General features: G+C 43.5%; 1 protein-coding gene and 1 long non-coding RNA gene across 2 annotated transcripts in view; one reads left to right on the forward strand and one right to left on the reverse strand.

Annotated features, from left to right (window-relative positions):
• The first annotated feature begins 1,647 nt into the window (after positions 1-1,647).
• On the forward strand, positions 1,648-9,296 carry LOC116562679. The gene is made up of 2 exons (XR_004274053.1): positions 1,648-1,762; positions 8,574-9,296. It is a non-coding gene; the product is annotated as an uncharacterized LOC116562679 (long non-coding RNA).
• Positions 8,770-17,027, reverse strand: part of TOP1 (DNA topoisomerase I) — a 95,152-nt gene continuing 86,894 nt past the window's right edge. The window contains exons 17-21 of the mRNA XM_032294939.1: positions 16,204-16,318; positions 14,643-14,770; positions 11,470-11,564; positions 11,102-11,251; positions 8,770-10,068 (exon numbers count right to left, since the gene is read on the reverse strand). Of these exons, the coding sequence (XP_032150830.1) occupies positions 9,966-10,068; positions 11,102-11,251; positions 11,470-11,564; positions 14,643-14,770; positions 16,204-16,318 (591 nt within the window). The 3' untranslated portion in view covers positions 8,770-9,965. The remainder of the gene's footprint in view (positions 10,069-11,101; positions 11,252-11,469; positions 11,565-14,642; positions 14,771-16,203; positions 16,319-17,027) is intronic.

Consider the following 17,027-nt stretch of genomic DNA (forward strand, 5'->3'; position numbering starts at 1 on the left):
CACTAGAGAGACCCAGCGCCAGTTCTCCGAGAGTTCAGACATTAAACAAACACTCTGTTAAGACAATTGTGAAACCGGGAGTGGTGGCTCCAGCCTGTAACCTCAGCACTTTGGGAGGCCAAGGTGGGCAGCTCATGAGGTCAGGAGTTGGAGACTAGCCTGGCCAATATGGTGAAACCCCATTTTTACTAAAAATACAAAAATTAGCTAGGCGTGGTGGTGGGCGCCTGTAAGCCCAGCTACTGGGGAGGCTGAGGCAGGAGAATTGCTTGAACCTGGGAGATGGAGGTTGCAGTGAGCCTAGATCACGCCATTGCACTCCAGCCTGGGCAACAAGGGCAAAACTCTGTCTCGAGAAAAAAAAAAAAAAGACATTTGTGATGAGGGCTAGGAGAAAAAACATTAGGGAGATCTCTTCAGAACCCAGCAGAGGCCTAAAGGAAGTGGGCCGATGGCGATACGAATTATTAAAGTGGTGTGGAGAAATGTAAGTTACAAGCAGAGGTAATAGCACATACAAAGGCCCTGAGGCCAGGAAGAGGTTGTTGAATTTAGAGATACAAAGAAAGCAAGAGTTTCCTGACTTAGGAGGAGATAGGGAGTGATGAGGCCAGGAAGGCGGGCAGGGGCTGAATGGGGTCCCTCTCTGGCTGCCTGATCCTGTTTTTTCCAGGAGGCACCCTCCTGAGTGCTGCAGCCCTCATTGAGCTTCCTGTGCTGACTCGGGCAGCCTGTGGGCTGTGATGCACTTTTTAAATCTGTTTCTCCATTTTTTTGGGGAGCTTTCCAACATGCAGTGTAAGGCTTCTTGCTTTTACTTTTGCCTCGGGAGCGGGACCTCCAGGGTCTCAAGAAATCCCTGCCAACAAGAGCTTGAGTTTTCAGCCTGTTGCCAGGCCTGTAATCAGGGAACAGTGCCCATTTCCTCCTGGGACTTCTGGGCCAGCATCCCAGGCCTCAGGTGCCTCCTTCTACCAAAGGAGGTGCAGGAAAAACAGGGCACACAGAGGGTGTGGTCTGTGTGGGCTTCCCCCAGCTCAGCATATATATGGATGCGTGGGTGTGACTGGCAATACGTGCAGCTGCGCTGTCTGGGAGGAGCAGCCCAGCACCCACACAAGGCACACGCCTGTGATGTCACCCAGGCTAGCCCTGCTCGGGCCTATTTCTGTGAACACTCATGCTTCGACATACCCTGGTCTACACCGTACTTGTGCCTGTGCCCAGAGTCTGGGGAGAGTCTTGGCCCAACTGCCCCTCTGGCCCTATGGGTTTGGCCTCACAGTTGTTTATTAAATGACCACTTAGAACAGTGGTTGGCATATAGTAAACACTAAGGAACTGCTTTATCCACATTGTCTCATTTCTTCCTCATTACAGCCCTATAAGTGCTCTTATTATCCCCATTTTCCAGATGAAAAAACTGAGGCACAGAGGTAAAGGGCAGGATTCAAACCCAGGTGGTCTGGCCCCAGAATCAATGCTGTTTTGCTTCCCGTGTATGTATGAACACTTTATTGTATATCCTCTCCACTTTGTAAAATACCCCTACCTGATATGTTTTCTCTCTCTCATTGCTCTCACGCTCTTCGGGAGTTAGAGTTTCTCTCTTGTTGCCCAGGCTGGAGTGCAACAGTGCACCCTTGACTCGCTGCAACCTCTGCCTTCCGAGTTCAGGCGATTCTCCTGCCTCCGTCTCCCGCAAATCTTTTTATTTAGTGCTGTCACAGATTGGGTTCTTTGGACTCGGACTCTGTGACAGGTTAGTGTACAGCACATTTATTAGGGAGTGCCCCTGGGATCAATACTCTGGGAGGTACTGGAAAGAAACAGGAGTGGGCACAGGGAAAACTAAACCGAGACGCAGGCCTGATGACAGTCTCAGCCAACCCCCAGAATCTCTGCTGTCTGCCACTAGCCTGGAAGGGCCCTGGGAAGAGCCCAGCCTGGGCCAGACGGCTCTCTGTCTGCAGCCAAGGTGATCTTCCAGGGGCTGACAGCTAAAGATTTTCTGCTAACAGCTCTCCCAGTAGTTGGGTCAACAAGTCCTTCCTTGAAGAGGATCTGGGTGACACGTGCTATGTCTATCACAAATGTATTCTTTTACAGCCCTTTAAAAAAAGTTTTGAGTACTTAAAAATAAAGAACAAAATATAGAAACAGGAGACGAGATTATAAGGAGGACTGTAATATAGTTTATGGGTTAACGTAGCTGATGTGATTGAGAATTAAACATGGCTGAGCTTCCTGGCAGCCAAAGCAACCCTTTCTATTCTGTTAATTGGTTCTTTGGGGTAAAAACATTTTCTGGGGCTAATTATAAAAAGTTTCTCACCTGGATACTTATTTGATTGAAATAGTGGATTATGTTCGCAACGGATGAATAGCAAATGCTGATGCTGTTTTCATTTGTTCTTTGTAACAGGCGTGAGTGAATATCAAAGGCATAATATAAAAGTATAGCTCAATGAAGCCCTTCTCACATTCGAAGGGAGCAGATTTATAGTCTTGCAGTGTCTAATTCAATCCACGTGTAAAACATTGTCCTTTTTCTTTAAACCATTCTTTAATTTTTACTGTTTCTCATGTCAAACATCTGAACAACCCCTCCTCTGGGTTGTGAGCCAGCCTGTACTTCCTCACACAGCCAGTACTACTCCCTAAGAACTAACCTCAGTGCACCTTGAACTCCACCCACAACCTGCTGTTCAGGCCTCTGACCCCCAGCCCCTAAATCTATCTGTGGCTCCAACTTAGTCATCAGATCTCACACTTCTTAGGTCATGTCCACCTGCTTTCCTCCTCACCCGGGATGTATTTTCAGTCCCTCAAGAGCCTCCTGTGTTCTCTCAAAGCAAAATCATACCTAGCTTGGCTGCTCCCAGGGACTGCTGTCTCACCTTGCTGTCTCTCTGCTGATTGGCCCCCATAGTGGGACCCTGATGTTGAGGTTCTCCAGCTGGGCTGCAGATGTACCTTCTTCTGGGGGGTGGCAGGGACACTGTGATCGTATCACTGAGGCGACATATGGCAATAAAGGAAAAGAAGGGGAAAACCCTTGCTAGCCCCTGGCCCAGGCCAGGGCAGACCTGCTTTTTTCTGTTTCTCTCCTCCTTGCAGCACACTTCACCAATGCCTCCTTTAAAGCACAAGCACTAAGACAGCACAGGTGAGTCAGAGTAGATTCCCACTCTAGCAGTGGGTACAGAAATGCCAACAGACCATGAAAACTCAGTGTGATGGGGACCCCTGGAGCACTGGGAAGGGACACTTGGCTTTATTGAGACCTGATAGTGGCTGTGGGGATAGAGCAAAGTGAGAGACTGTACATGCCTGAAAGAAATAGCCACTCCAGATATAAGACACACATTTTCTTTTTTTTTGTTTGAGATGGTATCCCTAGGCTGGAGTGCAGTGGCTCGATCTCGGCTCACTGCAACCTCCCACTCCCTGGTTCAAGCTATTCTCTTGCCTTAGCCTCCTGAATAGCTGGGATTGCAGGCACGTGCCACCATGCCCAGCTAATTTTTGTATTTTCAGTAGAGACAGGGTTTCACTGTGTTAGCCAGAATGGTCTCAATCTCCTGACCTTCTGAGCTGCCTGCCTCAGCCTTCCAAAGTGCTGGGATTATAGGCGTGAGCCACCACACTCATTTTCAGGTTGTTTTGTGAGTTTTTTTTTTTTTGCAACTAAAATAGAAACATTTTTAGAGATGCAAATGTCCACAAATAACAGTTTATTTAGTTATATGTACATACTTTAAATCACACATTTAAAACAATATATTGTTTCATGAATATTGATTTTTCTCATACTCATATTTTCAGTAATAAATTATATTCAAATTTTTACATGAATCTTGGATTTCTATGTATTTTCACCATGAGTTGCTTTTTGAGTCATCTAATATAATCTCTCAAAGCACATCATCACTTTTCCTCCCTTCTAAGTTGTTTGAGAGAGAGCAAACAACTTTTTTTACTTAAATGTTTTACTTAAAAAATAATTTTTGTTAAGGAATAATTCACATATAAAATACATCCATTTTTAAGTGTAAAATTTGTGCTTTGACAAATGTATACCCTCATGTAACTTCCACCCAATCAAGATAGAGAATATTTCCATCACCCCAAAATGTTTCCTGGTGCCCCTTTGCAGTTAGTCTCCTTCCCATCTAGCAATCACTGACTGACTGTCACTACAGATGAGTCTTGCCTATTCTGGAATTTCACATAAATGGAATCCTACAGCATGTATTCTTGTGTACACATTCAGCATGTTATTGAGATTTATCCATGTTGCAGCAAAGAGAATACTTTATGAATTAGTAATATGATGTTATCACTGAAAATTGTAACCTAAGCGTAATTACCTTTTAGTATAACATAAAACATTGCTTTTCCCCCAGTTTCCTCCATAGATATATATTAATAATCTTCAAAATAACCAGTTGCTGTATTGCTTTAAGCATTTTATGAAAAATCTCTCCTGGGCATAGTATCTCATACCTATAATCTCAGCATCTGGGGAGGCTGAAGCAGGAAGACTGCTTGAGCCCAACAGCTGGAGACCAGCTTGGGCAACATAGTGAGACTTTGTCTGTAAAAATATAAAAATAAAAAAATTAGCCGGGCATGGTGGCATGCACCTGTAGTTCCATCTCTTCAGGAAGTTGAAGGATTGTTTGAGCCCAGGAGTTTGAGGCTGAGGTGAGCTATGATCACACCAGGGTACTCCAGCCTGGGCAACAGAGGTAAGACCCTGTGTCAAAACAAACATTTTTTAAGAAAAATCTTGGCCAGGTATGGTGGCTGGGCCAGGTGCAATGGCTCACGCCTGAAATCCCATCACTTTGGGAGGATGAGGTGGGTGGATAACCTGAGGTCAGTAGTTCAAGAGCAGCCTGGCCAATGTGGTGAAATCCCTTCTCTACTAAAAATACAAAAAAATTAGCTGGACATGGTGGCACATGCCTGTAACCCCAGCTACTCAGAAGGCTAAGGCAGGAGAATCGTTTGAACATGGCAGTCGGAGGTTACGGCGAGCCCAGATTGCGTCACTGCACTCCAGCCTGGGCAACAAAGCAAGACTCTGTCTCAAAAAGAAAAAATCTCAAATGTGTGTAAGTGTATAGTGAACGCCCATGTACCCATCATCTAGCTTCAATAATGAATTGGTGGCCACTCTTGTTTCATGCCAAATTCTACCCACTAACCCTTCCCATAGTATTTTGACCCAAATCTCATCTCAACTCTATCATGTTATCCATTACTATCTCAGTTTTTCTAAAAGACTGTGTGTGTGTGTGTGTGTGTGTGTGTGTGTGTGTGTGTGTGTGTGTGTATTCTCACTGTCACCTAAGCTGGATTACTGTGGTGCAGTCACAGCTTACTGTAGCCTTGGACTCCCAGGTTCAAGTGATCTTTCTGCCTTGGCCTCCCAAACTGCTGCGATTACAAGAACCACCACTCCTGGCCGAAAATACTCCTTTAAAAACATTTGTGGCTGGACGCAGTGGCTCACACCTGTAATCCCAGCACTTTGGGAGGCCAAGGTGGGCAGATCACCAGCCTGGCTAACATGGTGAAACCCCCGACTCTACCAAAAACACCAAAATTAACTGTGCGTGGTGTGACGCACCTGTAGTCCCAGCTACTCAGGAGGCTGAGGCAGGAGAATCTCTTGAACCTGGGAGGTGGAGGTTGCAGTGAGCTGAGACCATGCCACTGCACTCCAGCCTGGGTGACAGACTGAGACTCTGTCTCAGGGGGAAAAAAATAAATTGTGTGTGGGTGTATATATATTTACACACTCATACACACATATCACAGTACAATTATAAAATCTAAAGTTTTGCTGTTTAGTGATCTTTAAGAGGTTTGCGTACATGGAATTCTTGGAATTGTGAGAAATAATTAAGTAAGTCTCTGTTAAAATTTCTTTGTCTCCTTGTTTACTGAGTTTTGTCAGGGGACTACTTATAAGCATCCAAAACTGGCTTGACTGAGGTAATTTCAGGGCAATGTGTTTTCTCTAAAAAGTGCTTTTTGGTTCAAAACAAGTTGACAGTGTCTCATTATTTGAGGAATTTCTAAGGAGTAAAATTTTCTCAGAAAAATATTATTTTTTTGGGCAGGGAAAATACCTATAGTATTTTCTATTATAAATAGATATGTACTGTATATGGTATTTAGGAGATGATTTTGGAGTAATTTACTGAGTGTGGAAATGAAAGGAGTGAAGGATGGTGGCCACCCTAGTTTCTGGATTGGGGGACAGAGTGGATGTGGTGCCCTTCACTGAGCTGTGAAGCCCAGGCCCAGCAGGCTTGGTGTGGTAGGTACTGAGCTCAGTTCCAGAGATGCTGAGACTGAGGTGCCCATAGACATGTCTTACAGAGATGTAGTTGACAATGTGAGTCTGGAGCTCAGAAAGGGCTCTGGGCTAGAAAGAAAGAGGAGTCATCACCTTTAGGTGCAAATGAAATCAGCTACACTGAGTGAGGTAAGAATCATGGCACTAAGGACCTGATAGAAGAGGTGACTTAGAAAAAGCCTGATAGGGACAGGAGTAAAACCAGGAGAGGGTGGCATTGTGAAAACCAGAGAGAAGTGTTTTGAGCAGGGAAGGGTCACATATTGAATGATTCCATGTACAAAAAATGTTCAGAATGCAAATTTAGAAAGGTTAGTGGAGGCTGGGAGTGGGAATGTGGGTTAACTGTAAATGAGCATGAGGGATCTTCCAGGGAGATGAAAATGTTCTAAAATTGATTTATGGTTGACAGTTGCACCACTCAGCAAAGTTACTAAAAATCATTGTACCCTCAAAATGGTGGAGTGGTTAACAGTGTCCAGTGCCACAAAGAGCATAAGTGAGATGCAGAATGGACAGCCCGTGTATTGGCTTGGTCACTTAGTCATTGGTGAGAGTGTTTAGAGTGAAGAGAAGGAATTGCAGGCTGATGGGACAGAAGCTAGTTACAGTGGGTGGGGGAATGACTGGATGGTGTAGATGACTCATTGCAGGTGCTTGTTTGGGAAAAAAGAGGTAGTGGCTGGAAAGGGCTGAGGGTTGTGAAGTTTTTTTTTTTTTTCTTTTTTTCTCCATGTTTTAATGTAGCAGAGGCCTGAAATTTGACAGCTTTTAGCAGGGAGAATGGACAGACAGGACTTGCTGGCCAGATATGGGTGGTGGGAGGTGAAGGTGAGATAAGGGAAGAGAGGAGCCAAGTCTGCACACAGGTATCTGGCTTGGATAGCATGTGGAAGCCCTTTGCCCACACCGAACTCGGGCATCATACAAAGGCCTGATGGGAGGGAGTTTCTCAGACCCTGCCCATCTTGCCTATTCTTGGACGTGGCTGGAAATAAAACCTACTGGACTAGGCAAGGGGGTAAGTTTACTCTGGACTCCTGGCTCAAGCATCCTTCAAGGTCCCCACCTACCTGTTCAGCCTCCTTTCTCATCCTTAGTGGCCAGGTCAGCTTCCCATTCTCTGGCTTTGGTCTCCCAGGCCTGCTGCCACTGTCTGGGATGCCCTTCTCAGTTGTGTTGACCAGCATCTTGCCACCCAGCATCTGCCCTCAGACTTGCAAGGGAGGTCCTTGCCAGAGAGGTAGACATTACTTCCTGTTCATCAGCAAGGTCTTCTGCCTGCAAGACCACCTTACCTGACTTCTAGTTCTAAAGTTTGTCCCCTAGCTGTTGCATCTGAGGCCCACTTATCACCTACCTACTTACCCAACCAGCCAGTATATTAAATGGGTACCAAAAGAGCCTCTCTGTTGTATTCCGTACATTTAGTGGTCCAGCTGCCTTAACACAGATTTCAAAAACACCTGGCTGGAGTCTCTTGCTCCATAGCAGTGATGGCTACATAGCCCCCTTTATTCCCTGGGATGAATATTGCCTATTTGGCTGGCTAAAATACAGGCTGCCAAGGACCTCCAGGATTCTCTACTGTGGGCCGAGTAACCAGCCCTGCCCCCAGCCCCAGGGAGAACAGAGACCAGGCGTTTGCCTCCCAAGACACCTGCTCATGCTAACAAGCTAGAGGGCCCAGGGCCCTTCCATTAATTTACCAATTCTGAACCTTCTGGCCTTCCTGCTCCCTGTAGTCCATTTAACCTAGAGACCTCACCTTTCATTCCAAATTCCAGACTTAGCTATAAGAAGTTAGGATGAGCAAAGGAACAACTTTTTTAGAGACAACAGCCAGCTAGAGCATCTGGAGCACCGGAAAGTGCTCAAAGACCACACTGCCTCTTTCAATTAAGCAGTCAATGCAGGGAGTAGTTTATATTCCACCTGGGAAGGGGCTTCTAGAATCTGGTACTCTTAATTCTCCCCATCCTGATTATAAGAAGTTTAGCCACATGAGCAAACCCAAAGCAGCTCCCTTCTGCTTCTGGCCGGTACACATGGAAAGCTCTCAAAAAATTTGACTCTCAAATACAGCTGCAACATCCTGCTCAATAAACCTTACCTACGCTAGGCCTCTGATGCTGTCTTTGCACTCCACCTCTTACTGTGGATTTTTTGCACCTTTCTTTCCTTGTCTTTATCTAAGGATATGGACTTTGGATCGCCTTCAACCGATACCCACAGCAGCAGCACAGGCACACCCTTTCCAGGCCAGGCCCTGCCTCATCTGCTCCTGGGGAAATCTACTCTTGCTGACCTGAGTGGTGGGACCTCATCCCACACTAAGTCCCAGCCCCAACTCTGCCCTGAGGCCCTTCGTAACAAAGAGGCGGACACTTAAGTTTCCGTTAAGTTGTAGGAATTTATTTTAAATAACCTACAGTTGATTAAAAGGGAATTCATGATAAAAATAGAAGATACTTGAGGAAAGATGTGGGAAATGGACTCTGCACACACACTAAACTAACAATGCTTCTAAAACTAATGATTATAGCAAAAAATGTTTTCACATTAAAATTCTGCTTTTTATGTTTTTTTCCCATTTTTTACACAATTACAAAAGAAAAAATAAAAGCCCTAAAATCTTGATTATTTTTCCTCTTTTTTGGACCAAATACTCATTTTCCTCTAAATTTATTGACCTGTGGAACTTTTTATACAATAAAATCTTTCAAGTGAAAGATTAGGGTTAAAAAGAAAAAGATGGCTATCTTAAAGGGTACAGCGAATGCTCAGAACAAAGGATGATGGGAAAATGGTTTCAGTCACTGATTATTTCATTATCCTTAAACTCACTCGCCCGTCATCCCTCCCCAACCCCAATCTACACGATCTTTAAGATCAAGAAAAAGGTTTAAATATTTTAAAATAATTAAAAAGAAATAAAAATTCACATTTAAAAAGGAACACTCAAGTCAGGAAATATTTTCCCATCATGCTTTTCTGTGAACAGGTGTCTGAACCGAAACACTGCCAATGCCACGACTGCTTCAAGTTTAATGAAAATTGATCCCCATGACAATAGAGAGTGACGACTCTAACAGGTGCGCTGGGTTTTTTTTTTTTTTTCTATTTAATTTTAAATTCCTGAAATGGGGGAGAGGGGAGGGAGTTTAGGAATTTATTTCTATTAAAATATAGAAGTTATTGCAAAACCCTAACTGTAAAAACGCACCAATATAATCAGACTTTGCATACAGTAGCTAAGAGAATCCAAACATTTCAGTGAAACAGTGAATTTGCCTTGTAGAACGCTGACAAATTCCCATCCACTTTCCCTCTTGAAAATAAAAACAAAATTCAAAACAAATCATACAGCTAGAATTTTGATATCTGAAATATTTTTAAATAAGTTGTCCATAGGACAACTGGCTCAGCTCTCCCTTATAATATCTCCAGGTTTATCTTTTCGCAAAGATGTTGGTTTGTTAAGACTTGCTGCCTCTCTCCCCCGGACACGAGGGCAAGCGAGGCTCAGTTTATCCATCTTTCCCAAACCACACTGTTCTTTTCACAGAACCCTGCCCCTTGAGACTGGCTAAAACTCGTAGTCTTCATCAGCCATGTCAATAGCCCAGGCAAACTTTTCCCTCTGGGTTTTGTTGTAAATCTTCTCAATTGGGACACCCCACTTCTTGCACCTGCAAACAAGAGAGAAATAAAGAGGATTAGTGTGACTCAGCAATGGCCCAGATTTGAGGCCTGGGGTCTGATGTTCCATCTTCTCTTTCACATCTGTCTAGTGAGGATGCAAATTAATGGCACACCAATCATGTTCTAAGGGTTTCATGTGATCAACCCATTTAATCTTGACAGTGATCTCTAAAGTAGGTGCTTCTGCAGATGTACAAGTGAAAAAGGGACAGATGAAGAAACTGAGGCAGAGACGTTAGGTAATTTATTTTCTCACACAGCTAGCTGATAAGTGACCTGAAATTTGAACCCAAGCATTTTTCCTCCATATTACTAACCACTATACTATATAGCCTTTCAAGAGCTAATCAAACCTCTAGCACCAAACAAGGCAAAACAAGCAGAAAGAGGTATAAAAGAGCTATGTGGAACCTTTGGCCCAGACTAGCAAGTGCCCTAGGGGAGGATATCTCCACCTATGCCTAGAACTTAACAGGGCAAACTCAACATCTTTCAAAACAAAGCCACTTGTTTCAGATGTTATTATGTGACAGTGTGTGTGACACACAGAGAGAAACCCAATATTTATCTGCCTTTGTTAAAGGTCCCTCTACCTCTCTGTTTGTATTCTTTGTTTTTATCTCTTGTTCCTACCTTCAACTGCAAAAAAATTAATGAAAAGTTCTGTTGAAGGGTATAGATATATGGGCTCTTTCCTATTTTTCCAGAGGCTGAGTTTCCATTCCTGTCCTAAAATTCCCTAAGGAATAGGGATGGCACCTGCCTCTTAAAAGCATAACATACACTACAAGCCGGTATGACAGCACTGACCATCATTTAGGACCATCCAGGATGTTGCAATGCATTTACAGACAAGGTTCAGCAACCAGAGTACCCTGTACACAGCTGAAGCCAGAAGTTTCCCCACAGGACTAGAAGTGTGTAGCTTAGGAATGGCATGTGAAGGCCATCACTGCCCTCAAAACCCCCTCCACCTTTCTCAAGCTAGCAGTAGGAGCTCAAGGAGGGCTCAACACTTACCAAGCCACTGTGATCCTAGGGTCCAGATAATTGAGTTTGGAGGTTCCCAAGGCAATCTGTTTATTTTCCTCTCGGTCTGTGGCTTGAACTTCCAGCTTCATCAACTGCTCCTCTAGTCTCTGCACGGCCTTCTTCTTTGACTCTACTACCCTAGAAGAATAGCAGAGTCCTCAAGAACCAGGCCTGGGCTCACGACAAGGGCACACTGTACCCATCCTGCCACTTCGAGTCAATAAAAGCCCAAGTACAGAGATTTCCAAAAGATATCACTCAGAAACCATAGAAAAGCTGGGGCCCCAAGGCCTCTGACAGATGCTACACAAACTTTTCTCTACCAGCCCCCAACTTTCACAATACCAGGTACGTACTTCTTGGTCTTTGCATCCTTCATGACCTTGGCATCAGCCTTAGCACTTTTCAGGTCCCTCCGGGCATCTGCTAGCTGTTCCTTCTTGGCATCAATCTAGGGGAAATAATAGTGGTAAGGTTAGGAGCTGTAGAGAAAAAATGGCTCCATCAGAGAAGGTCAATCAGGCAGTCTCTCTCCGTGGTTGGTCATATAAAAACACCAAGGGTGGCTTCATGAAGGCAGAGAGAAGATGCACAAGGACTACTGAATTCAACTATTTGTTCTTCAGTGATCCTCTGAGAAACAAGGGTTCAACAGGGCAGTAACCTGCGGGGTTCAGGAAAAGGAACCTGCCAGGGCTGGGAATCTGAGTGTTGATCTTTCCATCAGAGAACCCTCTGCATTAGTCATCTGGAGGAGGGCTACAAATGACAGCTGTTTATCAAATAGATCCTGTGCCAGTTTTTAGCTTTCATTCCAAGAATACTGTAGGAGCTACTCTCTAGGAAGCTGAGGCAGGATACTTGCATCTACTGGGCAACCCCAGCTCATTCCTCAGATCCCACCAGTACTCTGGGAAGGGGGTGCCAGCTTCTCAAGGAAAACGGATGCACTGAACAGAGTACCCAAGGGGCTAAAAACTGGCAATTAAAAGGTACCCAGAAAGCCAAACAGCTCAGCCAGTCTGTCCCAAACCAGGACATGGCAGGGCCTGGCTTTGGCATTGTTTTTAAAGGAGAGAGGTCTGAGGTGGGAAGGACCTTAGTTGTCACTCAATGGATGTGAAAATACTTTTAGCTGTGGAGCTTTTTCCCCCCCAAGTGAAATCTTCATATCTATAAGGGAAGAGACATGGGCAGTTTCAGCCTTTCTTGTTTGTTAGAATCCTTGAAGTCCCGTGGTGAATCTAAGTTCTTCTTAGATTCCTCCTTAGAGACAGCAGTGGGCAACAACATGGAGCTAGAGCCCCTGTCAGTGAGCTCACACTGCTGGGGGTCAGCAGAACCCCACACAAATGATCATCTAGCTGATCTGTGAGGTTAAGACAACCTCCAGAGTAAATAACATGTCTGACACACACTGGGCTGCTCACTGAGACTAGAATGGTTTGTTAGATACACACAGCCCGAGATTGGAAACAGAGGCCACCATTGTGAAGAGAATCATTGAATATGTTTTACTATGAATGGCTTACTTCCAATATCTATGTTGTCCAAAGCCAAACTAAGGGGACTGATTCTATATACAAAAGCATCACAGACACCACTAGCCAGATTCTTTTTAGGCTAGAAATGCAGCAAACCACAATCTTTTAACCATTTCTGTGAATGCTAAATTGGCAGGCTATGTCAAATTCTCTCAAAGCATCAAAGACTCCATTGATTCACTTGGCAAACAGGGGCGTGTGTTTGCTTTGTGGGCACACAGGAGAGGAATCCTGGGCTTGGAGGGCTCGTCTGGCAGGCAGCCTGGGCTGCCCAAACAGTGGTTCCAGAGTAAGAGCAACAAAAGACCTCCTCATACTCCTGGGAGGGGTCTTCCTGAATTAGGTAAACAGCACCTGAATATTCATGATTTTTTTCTGGCTTGGAATGATAACATGAGGAGAATAAACAATTCCAGATGACCAGCATTTAACAGAATGGCAGCAAATGTGAGCTGCTAGGATGGGTGGTCTATCTATAGGGTTCTCTGCCTGCCAACCATATGATCCAAAGACTCAAGAGGTCTATGGATGTATATTCATTCACTGTGGACATGTACATCCCTTCAAGAAAGCCAGATGGCATCTTTAGCATAAACTAATGGTTCTGTATACCTTTTGACCCAGCTGTACTACTCATGGGTATTTATCTTAAGGAAATCTCAACAAATGAAAAACATTCTGGGCCTTAAAATGCGGACTCATTCCATAGTAGTAGTTCTTAAACTCCAGCTGTAAAAGTATAGAATTCCGTAAACTTGATAAGAAAAAAATTACATCTATAATTTCATTAACCTCAATTTGAAATTTATTTGTATTTTTAAAAAATATTAATAGAGACAGGGTCTCACTATGTTGCCCAGGCTGTTCTTGAATTCCTCAGCTTAAGTGATCCTCCCACCTTAACCTCCCGAAGTGTTGAGATTACAGGTGTGAGCCACTGCACCGAGCCTCTATCTGAAATTTAATATTTCTTCTTCAGTTATGAATGTGAGCAACAAACCATAGTAATAGCAGCAGCACCTATGACTTTATCATCAGATGTTACAGACATTTTCACTTAATATTTGAATTGCTCTAGAAATCTTAAAATATCATTTATATTCATTAATTACTACCTTGAAATTTACTTCAGCCACCTCAAGACCTTAATAGGAAGCATAACTATTACTGTACTGGACTTTAAAATATATTTTGATAACTGTATTTCAATATAATTGGTTTCCTTTTTAACCCTGTGTATCTGTTCTATAATGAAATAGCTGCACATTTTCACTGTGGGCCACCAAGTTAGGATGAATTAGTTATGAAGTCATTGCTAACACAAAAATGCTCATTATCAAATGTTAACTGCCTTATGGTTTAAACACTCAGTACCAGGAAGAGATAGAAGGAGGAAGGAGGCTCATGGACAAGGAACAGCACCTATTTGCACATCAGTCTTTTCCTCTAGAGCAGCAACTTGTCTGACGTGTCAGTATTCAACAGATGTTTGATGATATATAAAAATATGATTCATGTGGAACGCATAAAAATAAAAATAGCTATGCTAGGATTGGAAAAACTTTAAATATATAATTGTTTCATCATCCTTTCAATTTGAAACAATCTAATTTGGAAATAGCTGTATTTCTGGGGGCTGTGGCAAGGAATTGTGAAAACTCGCTTTAAATCCATTTTCCTTATGTACAATAAGGACAGTAATTAGTAATAAGAATGTGCACCAAAGTTAGCTTTTCAAAATAGGAAGTGGCCAGTATAGAACTTCTATCTGTAGAATTAAGATTTCTTGGACAATGGGTACTCTGATATTCAGTATTTTGATCAGAGATTACTTATCGTATTTCCATTTGTTTATCTTTAGCATGGACCTTCTAGAACAGACCCAGAACTGGCCTGCATATTGATATCTAAGCCCCAAAACCTCCCATTTGCAGATGATCTGCCCACAGCAAATCATGAAGTTCCCTTCATTTTATCCATGATACCTTAGATTGCAAGTTCATCATAGACTTCTCAAAAGTTTTTGGTGGTGCCCTCTGATGGTTACAAAGAATTGCAACAGCTCGATTGGCACGGTTATAAGAAAGGATCTTCGCTGGGATGTTCTCATCCGCTGTAAAGAAAGGAACATGGTAGCAAGAGGGTCAGTTTGTATGCCAACAGTGAGCACACAGTAGTGCCTCCTCCCCATGATTTTACTGACCCTTATCTTACTCAGGTAATTCAACTTGCCCCCAAGGCCTAAGATCAAAATTTGAGCCAACAGTCATAAGAAAATAGGAAGTTAATACGTAAGCTTGGCCTGGGTAAATTCCCATGACAAGAGGAAGTCTGAGGTAATATAATAAAATCTACACCTTTCTTTTTACTCAGGCAACTTGGCTAGGGACCCTTCATCTCCTTGCTTCCTCCCCACCCATATGCTTGTCATAGGTGCTGCTGATATTACTATGGTTTGTTGCCCATATTCATTAAGTTCTATACTGGCCACTCCTTGCCTCCCTGCCTCCGCATCTCTCTACCCAATGTAGCCTGAACAAAATGAGGAATTGAAGAGACGTTAAAAGTTTAAAAATTTTAAGCTATGGGTGGTATTATGATGATGATTATTACTTTAGAGATTGGGTCTCACTCTGTCACCCAATCTGGAGTGCAGTGGTATGGTTGTAGCTCATCGCAGCCCTAAACTCCTGGACTCAGCCTCCCAGGTATCTGGGACTACCACTACACCTGCCTAATTTTTATAAATTTTTGTAGAGATGAGGTCTCACTATGTTGCCCAGGCTGGTCTGGAACTCCTGGGTTCAAGTGAGTCTCCTGCCACAGCTACCCAAGTGCTGGGATTACAGGTGTGAGCCAATGCACCTGGCCTGGTAGTATATTATTTAAAAAGAAAAATTATAAATGTCATCCAAAAAAATTGTTTTTACTTGTATAGTGTGGCATTCTTTATATCACCTTAAAACACTGACCCTCAACGTACCTACCTCTTGCTTTTCTGGTTCATATTCTAAGGCCATTTGATGTATTTACAGAGGGCAGTGGAAATTGAGGAGTGACTGGGCTCCAGGAAAAAAATGCCTGTGGATCTTGGTGAAAATATTCTAAAAATCAGCTATAGAAAGTATCTACTCTCATGGGAAAAAAAATGACAGAAACTTTAGGGAAAGGACTTGTTTCTGATTTTTCTCATAACCATGGCAACTTTACCCTCTTCAATTTAACAGAACATCACAGCACTGTCTTCATTCTGTGAGCTTTTAAGTAATATATGTATAAAACACAAATGCAGGTATTTTCATAGCAGGTGAAAAGCTGTCAGCAATCCATGAAATTAATCTTGAAGTTGGGGTGGCAAGGGGGAAACAGCACTGATCTTAAGTTTATACAACTAAGCATTAGCTAACTAGTAGAGGTCTAAAGAGGAAAAGTGTCTCATCACAATGGTAGGGGAAAAAAGTAAAACTGACTCTAGGACTTAGCTAAGCAAGGACACCAGATACCATGAGTAGGGGTGTGGGCCCTGTCCAGCCAAGCAATACTTACGGGCTGTGAGTTCTTTTAACTGCTGCTGTAGCGTGATGGAGGCGTTGTATGTACGGAATACCTTGGCTGTCAAGCCCTCCATAAGATCCTGAAGATGCTTATTTAGAATACCAGTCTGGAGGAGACAATGTAACAGAGATTTAGGTCAAAGCTACACTACCTGCTCCTTTTGGCAGCCCTAGAAGTAATTTATACCATTGCAGTCACAATCCTGTCAAGTTTATTTCCCTACAACTGGGAAGTTAGGAAAAGAATTCCAGAATACAGGGTTACATAATGCCTCTCTATGAAGTATTTCAGTGTGTATGTGTGTGTGTACGTGTGTCAGGGTCTCATTCTGACAACCAGCCTGGAGTGGAGTGGTGCAATCTCAGTTCACTGCAGCCACCTCCTGGGCTCATGCAATCCTCCTGACGCTCCTAAGTAGCTGGGACTATAGGCATGGACCACCACACGTAGATAATGATTTTGCCATGTTACCCAGGCTGGTATCAAACTCCTGACCTCAAGGGATCTGCCCTACTTGGCCTCCCAAAGTGCTGGGATAACAGGTTTAAGCAACCAAGCCTGGCCCAATATTTTGATCTTAACAGACCAATAAAGCAAATTTGTCCTTCCCTATTAAGATCTCAGGCACAGGTTTTGGGTCTCCAGCAGGGATGACTGGGCATTCAGTGAAGGGAAAACTCTGTAGAAGCAGGGAAGGATAAAAGGTAGGGTTCATCTACCCCCACCCTGAGGGCTTTAGCATTTGTTCTACAGCAGATGTGTCTTCTCTTGGCCACAGATTCACTGTGGGCTTGGAAGGAGGAAGAGAGAGTATA

This window comes from Sapajus apella, unplaced genomic scaffold (genome assembly GCF_009761245.1).
Source record: "Sapajus apella isolate SASKATOON/1434 unplaced genomic scaffold, GSC_monkey_1.0 scaffold33, whole genome shotgun sequence".
Classification (NCBI taxonomy): Eukaryota; Metazoa; Chordata; class Mammalia; order Primates; family Cebidae; genus Sapajus; species Sapajus apella.